General features: G+C 36.9%; 1 protein-coding gene across 1 annotated transcript in view; it reads left to right on the top strand.

The window, feature by feature from the left end:
* Positions 1 to 17,583, top strand: part of LOC128029243 (sortilin-related receptor) — a 49,333-nt gene that overhangs the window by 17,120 nt on the left and 14,630 nt on the right. Inside the window, exons 7-24 of the mRNA XM_052616887.1 lie at positions 6,645 to 6,746; positions 6,843 to 7,012; positions 8,445 to 8,637; positions 9,827 to 9,944; positions 11,035 to 11,108; positions 11,594 to 11,682; positions 11,759 to 11,937; positions 12,182 to 12,368; positions 12,478 to 12,606; positions 13,017 to 13,102; positions 13,834 to 14,006; positions 14,813 to 14,944; positions 15,028 to 15,119; positions 15,195 to 15,441; positions 15,525 to 15,663; positions 16,570 to 16,743; positions 16,852 to 16,965; positions 17,048 to 17,170. Coding sequence (XP_052472847.1) covers positions 6,645 to 6,746; positions 6,843 to 7,012; positions 8,445 to 8,637; positions 9,827 to 9,944; positions 11,035 to 11,108; positions 11,594 to 11,682; positions 11,759 to 11,937; positions 12,182 to 12,368; positions 12,478 to 12,606; positions 13,017 to 13,102; positions 13,834 to 14,006; positions 14,813 to 14,944; positions 15,028 to 15,119; positions 15,195 to 15,441; positions 15,525 to 15,663; positions 16,570 to 16,743; positions 16,852 to 16,965; positions 17,048 to 17,170 — 2,521 coding nt within the window. The remainder of the gene's footprint in view (positions 1 to 6,644; positions 6,747 to 6,842; positions 7,013 to 8,444; positions 8,638 to 9,826; positions 9,945 to 11,034; positions 11,109 to 11,593; positions 11,683 to 11,758; positions 11,938 to 12,181; positions 12,369 to 12,477; positions 12,607 to 13,016; positions 13,103 to 13,833; positions 14,007 to 14,812; positions 14,945 to 15,027; positions 15,120 to 15,194; positions 15,442 to 15,524; positions 15,664 to 16,569; positions 16,744 to 16,851; positions 16,966 to 17,047; positions 17,171 to 17,583) is intronic.

The following is a 17,583-nucleotide window of genomic DNA, read 5'->3' on the forward strand; positions in this document are numbered from 1 at the left end:
GGATGGATTTACAACAGCATAATTAGTGGTTATTATGGTTAGACCATTCAACTCTTTGCAGTGCAAGTTGGTTGTCTACTAGCACATTAAACAAAATTATCCTTAGGAGTTCTATGACAAGACAGACAAATAGTAAACGGGTCAGAGCAAACAGCTCTGTGAAATTTGCCTGGCTGGGATGGTTGTAAAATATCTCTACTCTTGAGGAGAGAGAAAGTGACAGGCTTGTTGAGAGCCTTGGTTGATGACTGTGCGTGGCCTGGACCTGACCCTGCTGGCCAGACGGACCCCTGGAGCTACCCCCTCTTTCTTTCTGTCTCTCGCTCACTCACTTACAGAATGAAGCGTTTGCTCCAAAACGTAAAGATCTGTCAACAGAGGCAGTCTTTTAAGGTGGCATAAAGCTGCCCCTGCTGAAAAAAAAATGGTCTCTCTGCCTCACCTGCAAAAAAATCAAAAGACCAGCCAAAACAAGCAAACCATCCTAGGCCAGTTCAACCTATAATTATGCATTCTCTTAAGATAAACAGGTTAAGCCCAGCCTGGTTTTTGTTAAATTAAACCTTAAAGTTTTCAATGTAGAACAAGTAAAAAGTGAAACAAGCTTCAACATAAATTTATTTTATAAATTTTTGCTACACTAACATCTAGTCTTTGTGTACTTGTGATTTGCTGCTTGTGTAACATTCAAAATGTAGTCATTTGTTAGATTCACTGTAAGTTACGATGCTGCCTATGTAGATAGTGGGCAGTAAAGTTGAGATTTTTTGATGTGAATATCTCGCGTCGTGCATTTTGCATCATTTGCGTCACCTGGTGTGAATTTGCCTCTATTCGTGTCTTTGCATTGACTTTGTTTGTAATCTACTCGTGCAAATAATTACATTTGTGTTTGCTGTGAATACACCATAAGGCTATTGACTAAGTTTTGGAATAAATCCAAAGTCTCTTGTCAGTTTGTTTTCTTCCTTTTTTCCCAGTCTGTCACCCTTTATTCTTTTAGTCAGTGTGTCTCTCTCTGACTCACTCTTTCTGCCGCCTTGCTAATAGGATTACCATAATGAATCTATCACAAGAGCCTTTGGCATTGAGAAGCTTCTAAGACTAATTAAAGCTGTGGAAACCAAGCTCCTCACATCTCAGGGATTTATCCATAATGTCGTAGAGATCCTTAGTAATAATTAAACCTTTTCTCTTCTTAGTCCTCACCTCCCTGTCGCCCTGCAAGCTGCTTTAGTGATATCCTGGTTTTGGGTGTAATCTGAAATTTTTGATAAAGGAAGTTACTTTAGGAACGACAAAAAGAGATTTTAAACATGACCTTGGCATATCAGCAGGCATTAAATTGGTCTCAAATTAATACATTTAAGTAAAATACCAGACATTACAAGAAATCTCTTGTAAATGTAAATTTTCAATGGACATCCTGTCAGTAAGTGAATGAGATGTTAACTTGATTACTGCTTTGATTGGTTCAATGAGTTAGTTGTTAGAATGCTGCACGTGATGTCTATAATACTGAAATACAGGATGGATTAAAGGAATAGTTCAACCAAAAATAAAAAATTTGCCGTAAATTCAATCACTGTCAAACAATTCAAGATGTAGATGAGTTTGTTTGCTCATCAGAATCGATTTGAGAAATGTTTCATCACATCACTTGCTCACAAGTGGATCTTCTGCAGTGAATAGGTGCCGTTCAGATTGAGAGTAAAAAACAGCCATTAAAAATATCACAGTCATCCACAAGTAATCCACACGACTCCAATTAATACCTTGTGAAGCAATGAGCTACTTGTTTGAAGAAACAAATCCATTAAAATGCCCCTTTATGTGGTTAACCTTATGTCAAGAATATTCTGTGAAAGTACATTCGTTTTATTTTCACTTCAGAAAGATCAGGCTGCAAAGAATCAATGCTTAAAATTAACGCTATTAAAACTAGGGCTGGGCGATATGGGGAAATGTTGTCCAACAAAACAATACATATTAAAGCCTATGAAAACAAAGTGAATGTAACCATGCAAAACTTTGTGTTATGTCCAAAAAAAAAGAAAAAAGAGTTAAAATCACATTTCATTCTAGCATTGCAATATAAAAACAAAAATTAGGCTTTTAAACAAGAAGTTAAATTCACCAAACTATCATAAAAATAGACTTACTTGTAGGTTTAAAATTTTACGTCTCATCTCTTGTACAACTTCAAATATGTCTGGGAAATGTATATTTTAGTCGAATTTGACAGAAAATTTTTAATATTTCAGTGGCTTTCTAACATTTACAGATGGAGAATGTATCTGTGAAACGTAATTCATGGATTCAGGAAGACAGCACATCTCAAACACACTAAACAGCATGAGTAGTGTCTCTGTCAGCGGCACACACAGCCTTTCTGTCAGAGCATATGACAGGACGTGCTGAGCCGCTTTAAACTAATCATGCAAAACTAAACTATAAACTGTCTTACCAGTTTTTAAAGGCCTTAATATGCAGCTTGTCACATGTTTAGACCAAATTGGATTATGCACTTTCTCCGCAGCGGCTCAGTCTTTGGACCAGCTGGCTTCACTGAATCACAACTCTACAGAATGATAAATAATTTATGATTATAATTCATATCAAGCGTTCAAAATACGGACCTATGGCAGTGGGCATATCCCACAATCATATTCCGACACGTGCTGTATGCGAAAGACCAATCAGAGCAGAGTAGGCTTATGGAAGGTTTAGAAGTAGGTTTAGAAAGGCTGAATCTTAGAACTGCTTTGAACAAATCGTTTGAGAATCAACGGAAAATGAGGTTATATTAAATGCATATTTTGAGAAGATGAAAGCGCTTTTTGACCTTGCATGCATGTAAACCTTTTGGAGCCTCCCAAAACAATATTAGGAACCATAAAAATGGAATAATAGGGGCACTTAAAGCATCATTAAAGACTCTCATTTTAGTTGTTAGCAGTGGTTTAAAGTTAAAATGCCTTAATGATTTGTTTCTTATAAAAACGCAGCTCAATGCTTCACAGTACATTAATTGATGGACTAGAGTCATATGGATTACTTGTGAATTATTATGATGTTTTTGGTCTCTCATTTTAACGGCACCCATTCACTGCAGAGGATCCACTTGTGAGCAAGTGATGTAATGCTACATTTAAAAAAAAAATCCTTTCTGATGAAGAAACAAACTCATCTTCATCTTGGATGTTCTTAGGGATGATAACATTTTCATCAAATTTACATTTTTGGGTGAACTATTCCTTCAAGTTTAACCAAGGTTTACCGACGCTAACCATCAAAACTCAAAGATTGCAAGTCTGTTCACAGATTGATTAAAGAACCGATTTAAAAACAAAGAAAGAATCTAATAATAGTTAAGTGCAATAGAAAGTTTTATTGATGCAATTATCTTTTTATTGCAAACTTTCTGCTGTGACCCCATAGATTCAGTTGGGTTGCTTGGAAAAGGTCCTCAGTTTGAACAATGAAGAACTTCTCACACTGTGTTCCTTCAACACACTACACATTCTCACACATGCTTAAAAGTCTGATCTGTATTGCAGACTAAGCGATGGGAGTGGCTGCCAGCACAGTATTTCTGTTGTTCCAGAGATAAATGGCTCATCCACAAAGACAGCAAAGTGACTCCAAAGCCAGATATTCATTAGGCCGGCTGTGCCAAAAAACGATCCCATTCATGTTGGCATGTAAGAATAGAAGGCTTCTTATAGGCAAATTTGTCGTCAAGCTTGTAGTCAGGGACACTTGGATACTATGGCAGCTGAATGAGAGTTGACAGTTTGCTTGACGGGGCTGTTTGTGGCTATAAATGCTTAATGATAGTGTGATGACTAAAATTGGAGAGTAGATCTATGTGTCAGGTGCAAATGGAAATCTCAGTGATCAAATGAGATTGCATCTTGAATTTAATTGCAAATTCAAAAACCACCACAATGCCACTTTAAATTAAACTTTGGGAGTACCATGTTTTAAAAATGTTTTATATATATATCAAATGCTAAAGATGATATAGTATTACTAGAATTAGTATTATTAGTACCGTTGTATTTGATTGTTTTACAAGTTCCATTTCTTCAATACCTATATTAATATGCGATGGTATTAACAATATTTTTAATGATATCCAGACCTAGAAATGTAATTGTAATTTTGTAATTGTAATTAAATTGCAAATAGAATAATATATATAAAAAAAAAATTATTTCACTCAATTTAAAAAAAATGTAACTGGATAGATTTTAATTTTTTAACAAATATAAAAAAAGTATATAATATATTATATAATAGTAAAATATATAATATTTTTATATATTCAATTATTTAGTAAACTATATAGCAGATTTTCATTTTTAAACATACTACATACGTTATTTTAAATTATATTAATATATAATATAAAATATTCAATCATTTATAATGTTTATTAATAATTTTAAATAACCTTATCCAATAATTGTGTGAATGTCTATTGGTTTCACAAAAACATGGTATTGTTCTGTTATTATGGTGGCATATCTAAGCATCGGCGTCTGGATCTGGTTGTTGCAGCTTTGTGATTTGATTGTTGTTACTGTATTACACACTTTGCTCTCAAGCTCTCCCGGCAACAGCGTCTGTTTCGAGAGATCTTCCTTGTCTTTGCTCTCTGAAGCCAGATTGTGTTTTGGCTGCTTCCACAACACTGCAGTCTGTTCCTGGAGACAGCCGTTAACAGCGAGATAAATCAATACCATGAATGGTGTGACTAAAAACAAGGCAGTGCGGAGAGACGAGACAGAAAACGCTGTGCCTTTGAGCAAGGAAGAAGTTAAACTTGTTATTCAGGAAGGATGATTGCGTTAAAATACACTTTTATCTGACAGGCTGTCTTCCTGCTGTTCTTACACTGACCCAATAAATCCCTGTTTCTCTGGCTGTTTGTTAGTATTTTCGCCTGTTACCACTCCCATCTTGCAAGCCTCTTTGACCCGCAGTCTGATCAAGGAAAGCAATAAACCTGATTCTGTTGAAACAATGAGAATCTGTTTCAGTGTTTTTTCAAGTACTGATATTATAGCTAAAAAATCTGATTTGTAATCTGTGTACTTGTTTGCACAGCAAGAAAACGATTTAGAAAAAGCAGTTTATAAAGAAGTGGATTTTGGAATTGCTTGTCAGTGTGAATAGTCAGATGAGATTTCAATGCGTTTTTCATCATTTAAATTCACTCATTTCTCATGAGGTATTTATGTAGTGCACATTGAATGAAGGATTTCATGAGTTCATCAAACACATGTTTAGTTTGGTTGTATGTAATCTGATTATTATATTGAGACTTAATTAATCTGCTTTTGTGAGGCTTTGTGAACCTGATGTAAGTAACTCTTACTCACTTACGGCTTGATTTAAGTGACAGCTTGTCGTAGAAGGGAAAGGCTGATTGAACAGCCTGGTCTTAAGAATTGATTGAAGCTTTGATTTCCTGAAGGGAGAAAGTGAAAGAGAAAGAGAGACTTGGGAAGAAAAGAGTGAAAACATTCATCCCTTAATGACGCAGACAGTTCTAGACAGAGGCACATCTAGGTTGGTGGGACACTGACTAGATTAGTACGGCTAGCACCAGCTTCCCTTCTCTTTTATCTTTGAAAACCAGCAGTTTTAGAAGAACAAATGAGATATGCTGTTTTTCCTCTTCCGAATCACCAGTAGGAATTATTAAGTGTTATCAGGTACAGGACCCCAATGAATACAGTGCTGGCTGGGCAGATCCCCCCAGGCTTATATTGTCTGCCATTCAGACCCCATTAATAGAGATATATAGAATATGACACTGTGTGAGCCCCATTTATAGAGATATTATGTCTCTGTTTACTTTTACTTACTTTTACTTTTTTTTAACCTATATTCAGTTTTTTTTATACAATTGATTTGACATATTCACATGTACAAAATTGTATTTTTATTATAAGTACAAATATAAAATATTAATACATTTTTTTTAAAGAGTTAATAATAAAACTATTCAAACATTCAGATACCAAAACATCTTAAATAGGCCATAAATAACAACAATTAATACAAGTAAAGCATTTAACAATTTTCTCTTATTGTTATTAATTAAATGCATGAATTACTTTTGTTTATAATAATAATAATAATAATAATATATTATGATTACACAAATTATGCCAAATGATTAAAATATTTTATTGTATTAATAAAATAATCAAAATGCATAGTTTTTTGTTGTAGTCTATTGATCATATAGTTGTTACTGTCAAAGCTGAAATGTTTTTAGATATAAATTAAAATAATCTGTTTCGTTAAAAGTTCATAAGAAGACATTATCGATTCATCTCTAATCAGTATTATTTAAGTATCATTGATGTATTTATTGTTTTTATTTTTAGATATTCTGTTCTCATTTAAATTGTAGTTAAAGGTTAGTTGTTTGTCATTTTCAGGTTTTTTTTTTTTTTTACTTATTTTAGTACATCAAGTGTTTTTTGTTTTGGTTTCAGTTTAAGTTAACTTTCAGTTTTGGTTAACTATAATAATTCAGTCTCTAATTTTAACAAATTGTAATATGTGATATCCAGTTAGATTTCTTTGTTTTAGTTAAACTCGTTATGAATGTGTTTCCACAGACATTGTTTGGGAGCCGTGAGTCTCAGTCTGTCCAGCTGTGGGTTTCCTACAACCGGCAGCCAATGAGAGCAGCTCAGTTTAACACCCGCCACCCCATCACGGTGAGTGCCGTCAGCAATATGTTTATGGTCATGATTTTTTATAGCTTCATGTTGTTAACCTGTTTTATGTGATTCCCTGCTCTCTTCTCTCTGCAGGAGTACTACATAGCAGATGCTTCGGAGGACCAGGTGTTCGTATGCGTGAACCACAATAATAGCGTTACACACCTGTACATCTCCGACACACAGGGCCTGGCCTTCTCTCTGTCCCTAGAGAACGTGTTGTACTTCAGCCCTGATGGCTCCGGAAGCAACACCCTTATCAGGTACAGATGAATAACACAGTGTGTGTGTTTGTGTGTTAGGGTGACCACCTGCTAATAATGCGGGACGGGTGGTCACCCTAGTGTGTGTGTGTGTGTGTGTGTGAGAGAGAGAGAGAAACACCTTCTTACTGTAGATAAATACATCCTTGCTAATAAAAAGTATTAATTCCTTGAAAAACAAAAAAACATACTGACCCCAAACATTTGAACATTAGTATGAATTTGAAAATGCATGAATAGATTAATACTAGTGGTGGGCATAGATATTTTTTTTAAAATCTAGATTAATCTCACTGTAATCTTGGAATTTAGATTAATCTAGATTAAAATGGCTCATTTGAATTCTGCCGAAGGCATTCAGAATATGTATGTTACCCAAATAAAAAAATGACTAAAAGTAACGTTAAGTCTTTGAGAACGGGTTTCTCAAGACAGGTGGTGCACTTAAAACGTTTTCAGTGCAATCGCGAATCTCTCCTCTTTGCTTAAAGTAAGCGTATATGAACACGTTTTAAGCGAGCCCATTGAAAATTCTTACGAGAGCAACGTGTATCTGAGAGCGCGCGCCCAGTTCCCACGTGCGAGCAGAGAGATTTGCACTCGGGCATTATATTAACGTACTTTCGCGCTACAATAATGCGCTCTCGACATAGGTGAAAGTCATCATAGCTCGCGTAGTATTGACCAAGCTCTCAACCCAACTTTAAGTATAGATTAACGGCGATATTTTTTTTATTGCCTGAGTCTCAAGTTAACGCAGCACGTTAACGCCGATAACGGCCCACCACTAATTAATACAGAATTTATTTTATAAAAACTGTTAACATAATTGCTAAAATTGAAGGTTTCTGTTTTACAATTTTAAACTAATTCCTAAAATCCAAAGGAAATCATGTTATTACAAATTATTGTAGAAGCCCCAAACCCAAAATTTTGACATAAATGTTGTCTGAGAGCCAACAACCATGTTAAGCTAGGAACATGTCCCACTTCAATAATTCACATTAAGCCCCCCGGTCTTACACAGCTCTTGGTCTCGTCACCTTTACTTGAACTCCTCTTGGTTTAGTGATGTTCCCTCATCTGTGCTCAACCCATAAGCAGGTTAGTGAGGTCTCGTCACTTTAATTCAAGAACTATGTCTTCGCCCACCGGTCCCTCCGCTCACACTGTCAGTAGGAAAGACATCTATCATTCCTGCACAGCTTCCCAAGGACATGCTGTTGTTTTTTTCTGTGGCAGAGCAGGTTCTCACCACTGCCAAACCACTGAGCTCAGCACGGCCGCTTGAGAGAAGAGACGCAATTACTGCAGTGTGGGATGCAGATCAGATGCGCTTGGCTCGCGTGCCATTGGCATTTTCATAGAACCCCTATCTTGGCAGATTTGAATGGCATATGGAAACAGATTTGTGTGTTTGTTTATTTGAAAGGTACTTCGCCAACGAGCCGTTTGCAGATCTCCACCGGGTCGAGGGGCTGAGGGGTGTGTTTGTGGCCACTCTGATTAATGGATCGGTCACTGAGGACAACATGCGGTCAGTCATCACGTTTGATAAAGGAGGAACCTGGGAGCTTCTGCAGCCACCTGCGGCCGACAGCCTTGGAGGAACCATAGACTGCCAGGTATTAGGGATGTTGGTCATTTTGGCTACTTGAGTACTAGATAAATCAGTTAAATACTCTGGGGGAAAAGTTTTGTTTTTGGTGGCTGACCCATTTAGATGTCCTGTTAATTTAATAATAATCCAGCATATAAAAGCTTTATTTTGGTACATTTATTTTAGCTCTTATGCAGTTTTTTTTTTTTTTTTTGATCACATATTTAATGTGGACACTCCTTATATACAGAGTTTAGCTAATTTTCTCCCCCTTAAACTCAGTGTTTGCTTTTCGGCATACATTTCTTATCCCCTTCTAACCATTCAGACCACAGGCTACTACCCAAAATGCCACTACAACAAAATATAATATTCATGATAAATCATTGCTGACATTTATTAGTACTAGAGATGTATATGTATATGTATTGTAACTAGTCGATATAGCCAGTACATAAAATAGCTAGTCGATATAGCCATTAGTTTCTTTTAGATTCATGGTCAATAACTGATAAATATTCGATAAAATTTTATTTTATTTTGTCTATACAATACATTGTATTATGTTGTCTAGTTTATTTATTTATTTATTTTGACTGATTAGAAACAATTTAATTCGAAATTACTAAAACTAAAATAAATTGTAATAATCATAAAATGTTAATAAATTTAACGTTTTATATTTAATTTTAAATGCTGCAAATTATTTAAACATCGAAACACAATGTACAGTATAAAGAATGGATATTCATTTTGAGATCTGCTAAAGATTACAGTTAAAAGCGTTTATAAACTCTCATAAAAATTATTTTTAGTGTTTTTAAAAAGAACATTAGAGGATGGCAAAAGTGATCTCCAGCTTAAAATAGAGGAAATTAGTATTAACAATTAAATAACCAAGATTAAGTGATAAAAGTGTACTTTTACTGTTAGTAGATAGCTGTTATGAGACCCATATATTGTACTCCTCCCTACCATGAGTGTAGAATCTCCACTTTCTTTTGTGTATGCGTGTTGCCAAGCATGTGCTCATGAAGCAGTGCTTTCGTGTTTGCAAAAAAAGAGTGCTGAGTTTGCGATCGTGGGGAGGAAGTAAGGTTGTTTTTTTCGTGCTTCCATTGAACTGTTTGAACTGTTTCCATTGAACTGCTCTTTTTATCTGTATTATTACCATAGTCACAATGTCTTTCTTTCTCTCTCTCTCGGTCTCTCAGCTGGACAGTGGCTGTTCCCTTCACTTGGCCCAGCGGTGGAGTCAGCTGCTGAATATCCAGCTGCGCAGGATCCCTATTCTGTCTAAAGAGTCTGCACCTGGCCTCATCATGGCAACAGGTGGGCCACATGACCTGCTCTCTGCTCCTCTCATATGTGCGTGAGAGAGGAAATATGAGCACTTTAACTGCTTGTCCTGCATCTTCCTGTTTTTGTTGCTTTCTGTTAACCGAGTGCATGTAGGTCCCTTCAGAGAACACAGTACACACTGTAATGATAGGGAGCAAGTGCATGAGCCTGCCTTCTTGAGTTCACGGCTGGCGGAAAACATTGATTTTGCTCTCTTTGCAAGGTTTGGAAGACACTTCCTCCCTCTGGTATCCCTCTCTCTTCCAGCCACGGTCAGGCCTTTAATTAAATGCTTATTAGATAATGTGCATGCATGAAGATGAGAGGCGCAGGAGGCTTGTGAAAATGTCTGGCCTATTCGGCTGCTATCACTTCGGCGCAGATGTGCTAATTATTTGTACTTCACCCACTGGCTAATTATCACATACAAACACACCCTCGCACTCATAGACTTAGCCAGCCGAGGGCAGCCACACCACCTCAACATTGTTCTTATTGCAAAAAACGTGTTAAGTGCTGCATATCTCTTTTAAGGAGATGAATGTAAATGAAGTCATTACCACTCAGATTAATTAATGACAAGAACAGCTGCGGTGACGCAGCAACGAAACACATGACATCAAAAAAACTGAAAATGATGATTCTGATGTCAGGGGGGGGAAATAGAAGGTGACTGACAACATGCTTGTCTGGACTTCTTGTCATAGTGGTGAGACTAAAATGAGACAGGAACACTTTGTTTCTTGCTTTTTGCTGGGTTTCTTCCTCTTTGTGCTAATTTTCTGCTGTTTTGTCTCTTGCGGTCTGAATCTTGAGTAAGCTGACACATTGTTATCAACAGAAAACAAATATGAAGTGGTCAGATAAGCTTGTGAATATCTCTCCTGTGGTTTACATCATGAAACATAAATACCCCATTTCACCTTATTAACACTGTACTATTGTCAGATGGTCATCTGATATCAGTTGTAATCGAGGCCTGTGATACATGACACCTGATGCAGTGTAAAAATTGACTTCCCTCTCTCTCTCTCTCTCTCTCTCTCTTTCTCACACACACTCTCTGTCTACTTCTGCACAGGATCTGTGGGAAAGAATCTGGCCAATAAGCCCAATGTGTATGTATCCAGCAGTGCAGGGGTCAGATGGAGAGAGGTGAGAACCAGTTGCATCTCTGTGCAATTTCACCAAAGGTTATTTAGGTAAAATTTGGGTTTGCATAGAACACAGAAATCAGGAAATTAATTCACATGTCTAAATCTTGATATTTTTTGTGCTTTTGTTTATTCTTTTTCTTTCGTTCAGTTAATGATTGTTTAATTTTTTCAGCTGTAATCATGAATTGGCTTTTTTTCTTTTGAACCAAAATATAAAATCAGCTCTTTTTTTAACATAAAGCATAATCACCCTTTTGCTTGGGATTTATTTATTTATTTATAATTTTGGTGGGAAATTATATGTTAATCCAGAACCGGTTTCCCTTTACATAATAAATAAGAACTTTACCACTAGACAAAAAAAAAAAAAAAAAAACGAATTATGCTGCTAGCCATTAAAATAGCGCTTATTATATTACCTGTCTTTTATGAGAAGTGTAGTAGCATTTGCTGTTCCATGTAATGGATATGCATGTTCTTTAGGCCCTGGCTGGTCCTCATTTCTACACCTGGGGAGACCATGGAGGGATCCTGATGGCTATCGCGCAGGGTGGCTCCACCAAAACACTCAAGTCAGTAACCCTTTAAGGATCTAATGTCGCTATCAGGAGGTTACTGATAGCTGTGTCTTGTCTTTTGCTGGCTCAGGTTCAGTACTAATGAAGGGGAAACCTGGAAAGAGTTCCAGTTCTCAGAGCAGGAGGTGTATGTGTACCAGCTGCTGACCGAACCGGGTGAAAAGAGCACCATCTTCACTATCTTCGGCTCTTACGCAGACCAGACACACAGCTGGCTCATTTTGCAGGTCAACGCTAGTGATGTGCTTGGTAAGAGAACAATGTGCTTTTAATTGGTGCACCACACAGAGCAAAATCCCTAGAAACCACCCTGAATACTCTAGAAACCAACTGGTGACACACTAGCAAGCACTTAGGACTCCAAAGCAGCTCCCCTGAAGCATTCAGATGGCACTCTCTTAGGAGCCATCCCAAAATGCTTAGCAACTGTTTAGCAATGTCTTACCTGTCCGTTCTCTAGCTGCGCATCTGATGTTATGTGCGCTTACTGTAGGTGTGCCGTGCACGGAGGGCGACTATAAACGCTGGTCTCCTTCTGACGAGAGGGGAAATGACTGTCTGCTCGGCAGAGAGATGGTGTACAAGCGCCGCTCTCCTCATGCCACCTGCTTCAACGGCGAGGACTTTGACCGGCCTGTGTCTCTAACCAATTGCTCCTGCACTCGACAGGACTATGAGTGGTACGAGCCAAAACCCACTCTATCTATGTTTTTCTTATGTTGCCATTGTCTTCCCTTGAATACCAGTCATTTTCCAAAGCTTTATTGTGTCATCTTCGTGTGTTTGCAGTGACTATGGGTTTAAGCTGAGTGAGGATCTGTCTCTCGAGGTGTGCATGCCTGATCCTGAGTTTTCTGGTAACCTTTATGCCCCACCAGTACCCTGTCCAGTGGGCACCACTTACCGCCGCAGCAAAGGGTGAGAATGAGGTTATTCATCCTTCAAATAACACTATTGATTGCATACACTACCATGTTTCAGAAAACTGAAATAGATATTTTGTGATTATTTTGCTCAATATAGTGCATCATTACTGCAGGTATCCATATTTTTTATTTATGTAGTGGTCATTCATTCAGTTTCCTACAGTTCATTTAATCGGAAAAGCATGTAAAACCAACATTCAGAATTAACATAACATAGAAGTAGCATATAAAAGTATTGGCATATAAAAAGCATATAAAAGCATAATATCAGCTATGTATTGGTTATTGGTCATTATTACAAATAGATTATTACATATACAAAGTTCTTCAAGAAGAGAAGTTAACTGTGAAGTTTAGTAAGTGCTATCCACTGATGTTAAGGTGTGTCGTCTGACACTTTAGGTACAGGAAGGTTTCTGGAGACAGCTGCAGTGGGGGAGATGTTGAAGCTCGGCTGGATGGAGAAATGCTGCCTTGTCCTGTGGGAGGTACAGTAAGATCCTCCTCCTCAGCTTACACAATCATCTTCTCCGAGCTCACCACACAATCCTACGGGAAGCAACATGAAGTTGTGGAGTCAAAGTTCATAACACGGCCTCAAATTTAAATGTACTGTATATGTATCAAAAACGACAGTCAGGAAATTTACACGACCAAAAAAGTCCATTATATAAGATGAGATAGTTAATGACCATGCTGCGATGACATGATTGACTGATTCACTGACACCTGATGGAGATTTAACCTATACTGAATACAGTGATGTGGATGGGATTTGAAAATCAAATGAGGATTGTTGGAGTGTGATCAAAGCCCGTCTCCCCACCGAGCTGTTCTTAAGACCCGTCGCTGTCTAGACTGCTTCTTCTCTCTGGCATTGTGGCGCTCAGCCACTTGACTGCGCTTCAGTGGCCGTGTTGATTGCCGTGCCTCTCTGTCTAGAGGACGCTGGGAGTAAATAAGCAGCCCTTTCAGAAGCTGAGATCTGATCCAGCAGGAGAAGGAAGTGATGTGACTCTCAGCGGTGCCATCAGTTTTCTTTTAGGATTTGCACTGAAACAGAAAAAGGAACAATTCTCTTTTACTGTCAGTAGCTTTGAAATTAAATGCTTTCATTGGAGTGTTCAGATATAATATGCCATGTATTTCTCTAGATTGTGAGAGTCTTTATTTCACCTCTTACTTATTGACTTATTACCCACTTTTTATTTTTTTTTAGAGAGTAATGAGTTTATCTTGTATTCGGTGAGGAGCTCCATCCACCGCTATGACCTGGCCTCAGGAACAGACCAGCCGCTTCCACTCTCAGGTCTAAACGACGCTGTGGCTCTGGATTTTGATTATGAGAAGAACTGTCTATACTGGGCTGATGTTTCACTGGACACCATACAGGTGAATAAACGTCCACTCACATTAAACTAGGGATCGGTACCATATGTACAGTGACATGAAAACGTATGTGAAAGCATTGAAATTGGTCTCATCAAAGTCACAAGTATGGAAAAACACAATGTGCTTGAGCTAACAACACACAAACAATTATAACATTTCATATCTCTAATAAACACAGCCCCTTCAAAATTCACAGTGCTGCAGAAAATGTAAATTAATTTGATCTTCTTGCCGTTACATGGATGATGAGTTTCATGGGTTGTCCTATTTTGTCCTGAATAAATCCAAATCCTACACATTCTTTGGTTTTCTAGAATATGCTGCTTATTTGAACCCTTTTTGTCCTTTATTGTGTCGGGTAAATTTGTGTATGTATTGTTGATGTTTATTAGTTCACATTAAAAATAATTGCTAAAGCTTCAGCAACTAATTATTTTAAACTAGTTTTTAACTTTGTTGTTTAGTTTGGTTTAATATTTGTTGTTCTATAAATTCTATAGAATATATTGGATATTTTAGTCACCGTTCATTACAAAAATAATCAGCAGCTTTTTGCTATCAAAATATAAATATTGGTGCATCCCTACGTAAAAACTGAAATATTTACAAAATGTTGCCTACATTGAGGCCACACTGATATACATATATATATATATATGATTCATATGATGTATACTGATATATATATATAAACTTTTTAAAAAATTATGTAAAAAAAAAGAAATTAAAGAAAATATTTATTATTAAATTAGTTTTTTTTTTTTAAATTAATTTAATTAGTTTTTTTATCTGCTTTTGTGTTGTAGAGATTGTGTTTAAATGGCAGCTCTGGACAGGAAGTGATTGTCCAAAAGGACCTACAAAACGTGGAGGCGCTCTCATTCGACCCCATCAGCCGGTTGCTGTATTGGGTGGATGCTGGTGCTCAGAAAATCGAGGTAATCGCAGCTTAAAACAACTACAGCAACATCAATTACAGGCGTTTGTTCCTGCATTCATCTTCACATTGTCTCTCTTCCAGGTGTCCAACTCTGATGGAGACTTGAGACGCACTCTGGTCAATTCTTCAGTGTTGGAGCAGCCTCGAGCCCTGACGACCATGCCACAGGAGAGGTAGCGTGTTCCCATAAATCAATCCGCATGCTCCCTTCACCCTAACCACTAAGTTGCATGTGCTGTCTTTTTTAGCTTGATGTTTTGGACAGACTGGGGCAATCACACAGCAGGCATCTACCGTAGCTGGATGGACGGCTCCAACATTGCCTGCATTGTGTCTGAGGCAGTTCACTGGCCCAACGGCATAACAACCGATGAGTCATGGCTGTACTGGACGGAGGCGTATGGAGACCGCATTGAAAGAGCAGACTTTAATGGAGGGCGCCGTACTGTGATAATGGAGGGCCTGCCTCATCCTTATTCTATAGCTGTTTTCAAGGTAAGCCCAATATAATCACTTCTGGGAACGATGCAATTGATATTAAACTGTCTTTAATGATCATAAACCCTTTGTTGATGTAGAATGACCTGTACTGGGATGACTGGTCTAGATTGGGAATCTTCAAAGCACCTAAATCAGGCTCACCAGACGTTGAGATGCTTGTGGGCAGACTGACAGGAGTGATGGATCTCAAGATTTTCTACAAGGGAAAAAACAGAGGTCAGTCCTTGAGGAGAGACAGTCGCTCTGAAACATGGGAAATACACCTTTAAAGATCATGAGAGGGATAGTGGTGGCAGGGCTTTATTTATTGATTTAATTTAATGGCCAGTTGCCTTTGCTTTATGTAACAGTCCCACAAAATCTCACTTGTCAGCTCATAGCGTTTATGAATGCAAAATAAATGAATATTAGAAATTTTAGAAATTTCTAATTTTAGAATTATTATTATTATTATTAGTTGTTTCCTTGTTATCTTTGTAGTTCTTGCTTTTTATTGTAAGTTATTGGAGTTATTTTCATTAAAACTAAAAATATAAAAACTCTTTTAATACTTAAAATAAAATAAGCATCAACGGAAATAAAATAAAATAAGTTAAAATAAAAACACTTAAACTTAACGTTTTTTATTTTAATTGTTGCTAGCTGCCAAGGCACCATAATTTTAATTTAGTTTAATTTGAAGTACTAAAATAATTTAAACTGAATTGAAACTAAAACTATATCCTAAAAATAAAAAATAAATAAAAAAAATCACTAAACCTTTAACTAAATGAAAACACAAAATATAAAAATAAAATTCTAAATGTCAACAAACTATAATAGTACATCAGTGATACTAAAATAATACTGGTGTCATCAATATTTAGTCTGTTTACACAAGAATAGAGAAATATACTTTGTATTTGTAAAAAAAATATTATTATTATTTTTTTGTGTGTGCAACTTTTAGGGATATTTTTCAGTAGTATTTCTAGGAGTAAACTATCATAAATGCTAACAGACAAGCAATAAAACCACAAAACTATCAATAATAATTTCATGGGCTCATCTTTATACAGTGGTCCCACTGGTTTACATGGGATACAGAAATATTCTTTTAAGTTTTTTTTTTCTCTCCTGTAGGTCAGAATGCTTGTGTGGATCAGCCGTGCAGTCTTCTGTGTCTTCCCCAGCCTGAAAACAAGCATCACTGTGTTTGCCCTGATGGAGTTTCCTCCACCATCCTACCCTCAGGAGAGCATCAGTGCCAGTGTCCCAGTGGATACCAGCTCCACAATAATACATGCATTAAAACAGGTCTGACAGACATAAAAGTGTCACATATCAAAAGCTCCAAATGCTGATTAAACATTTTTATGAAGTTTAAATGGATTTTTGCTTTTATTGACTCTTTCTGCCCATCAGAACACACCTGCCTGCCAAACCAGCACCGCTGTGCTAATGGGAAATGCATCAGCAGCATCTGGAAGTGTGACAGTGACAACGACTGCGGCGACATGAGCGATGAACAGGATTGCCGTGAGTCACGTCATATGCCCTGGCTCATATAAAACGACAGAAATGTGTATGTTCTGTGCTTCATATCTGTCTCTCTCTGCAGCCACCACTTCCTGTGACTCTGTGATCCAGTTCCGTTGCGTGGCCTCGGGTTCCTGCATTCCACAGTCCTTCAAGTGTGACCATGAGGATGACTGTGGCGATAACAGCGACGAGGAGCATTGTGGTATGTGTTTGTATTTAGAGCTATATGTCAAATAGTCACTATACACTATCTGAGATGATTTTGTGGGTGATTTATAAAATTAAGCAGCATTGCAATATTTTAATTCGCTATTTAATTCATATTTGATATGATATATGTAAAAATTGGTAGCCTGGATGCACTGTAAGTCGCTTTGGATAAAAGTGTCTGCTAAATGCATTAATTTAATTTAATTTAATTTAATTTAATTTAATTTAATTTAATTTAATTTAATTTAATTTAATTTAATTTAATTTAATTTAATTTAATTTAATTTAATTTAATTTAATTTAATTTAATTTAATTTAAACTTTCCTAAAGAATAAATTACAGACCAGTTTAAAGACCATGCCCCATCTTGCAACTGCAAATAATAAAAAATAAAAATAAAAATA

The sequence above is a fragment of the Carassius gibelio genome, chromosome A15 (assembly GCF_023724105.1).
Source record: "Carassius gibelio isolate Cgi1373 ecotype wild population from Czech Republic chromosome A15, carGib1.2-hapl.c, whole genome shotgun sequence".
In the NCBI taxonomy this organism is placed as follows: domain Eukaryota; kingdom Metazoa; phylum Chordata; class Actinopteri; order Cypriniformes; family Cyprinidae; genus Carassius; species Carassius gibelio.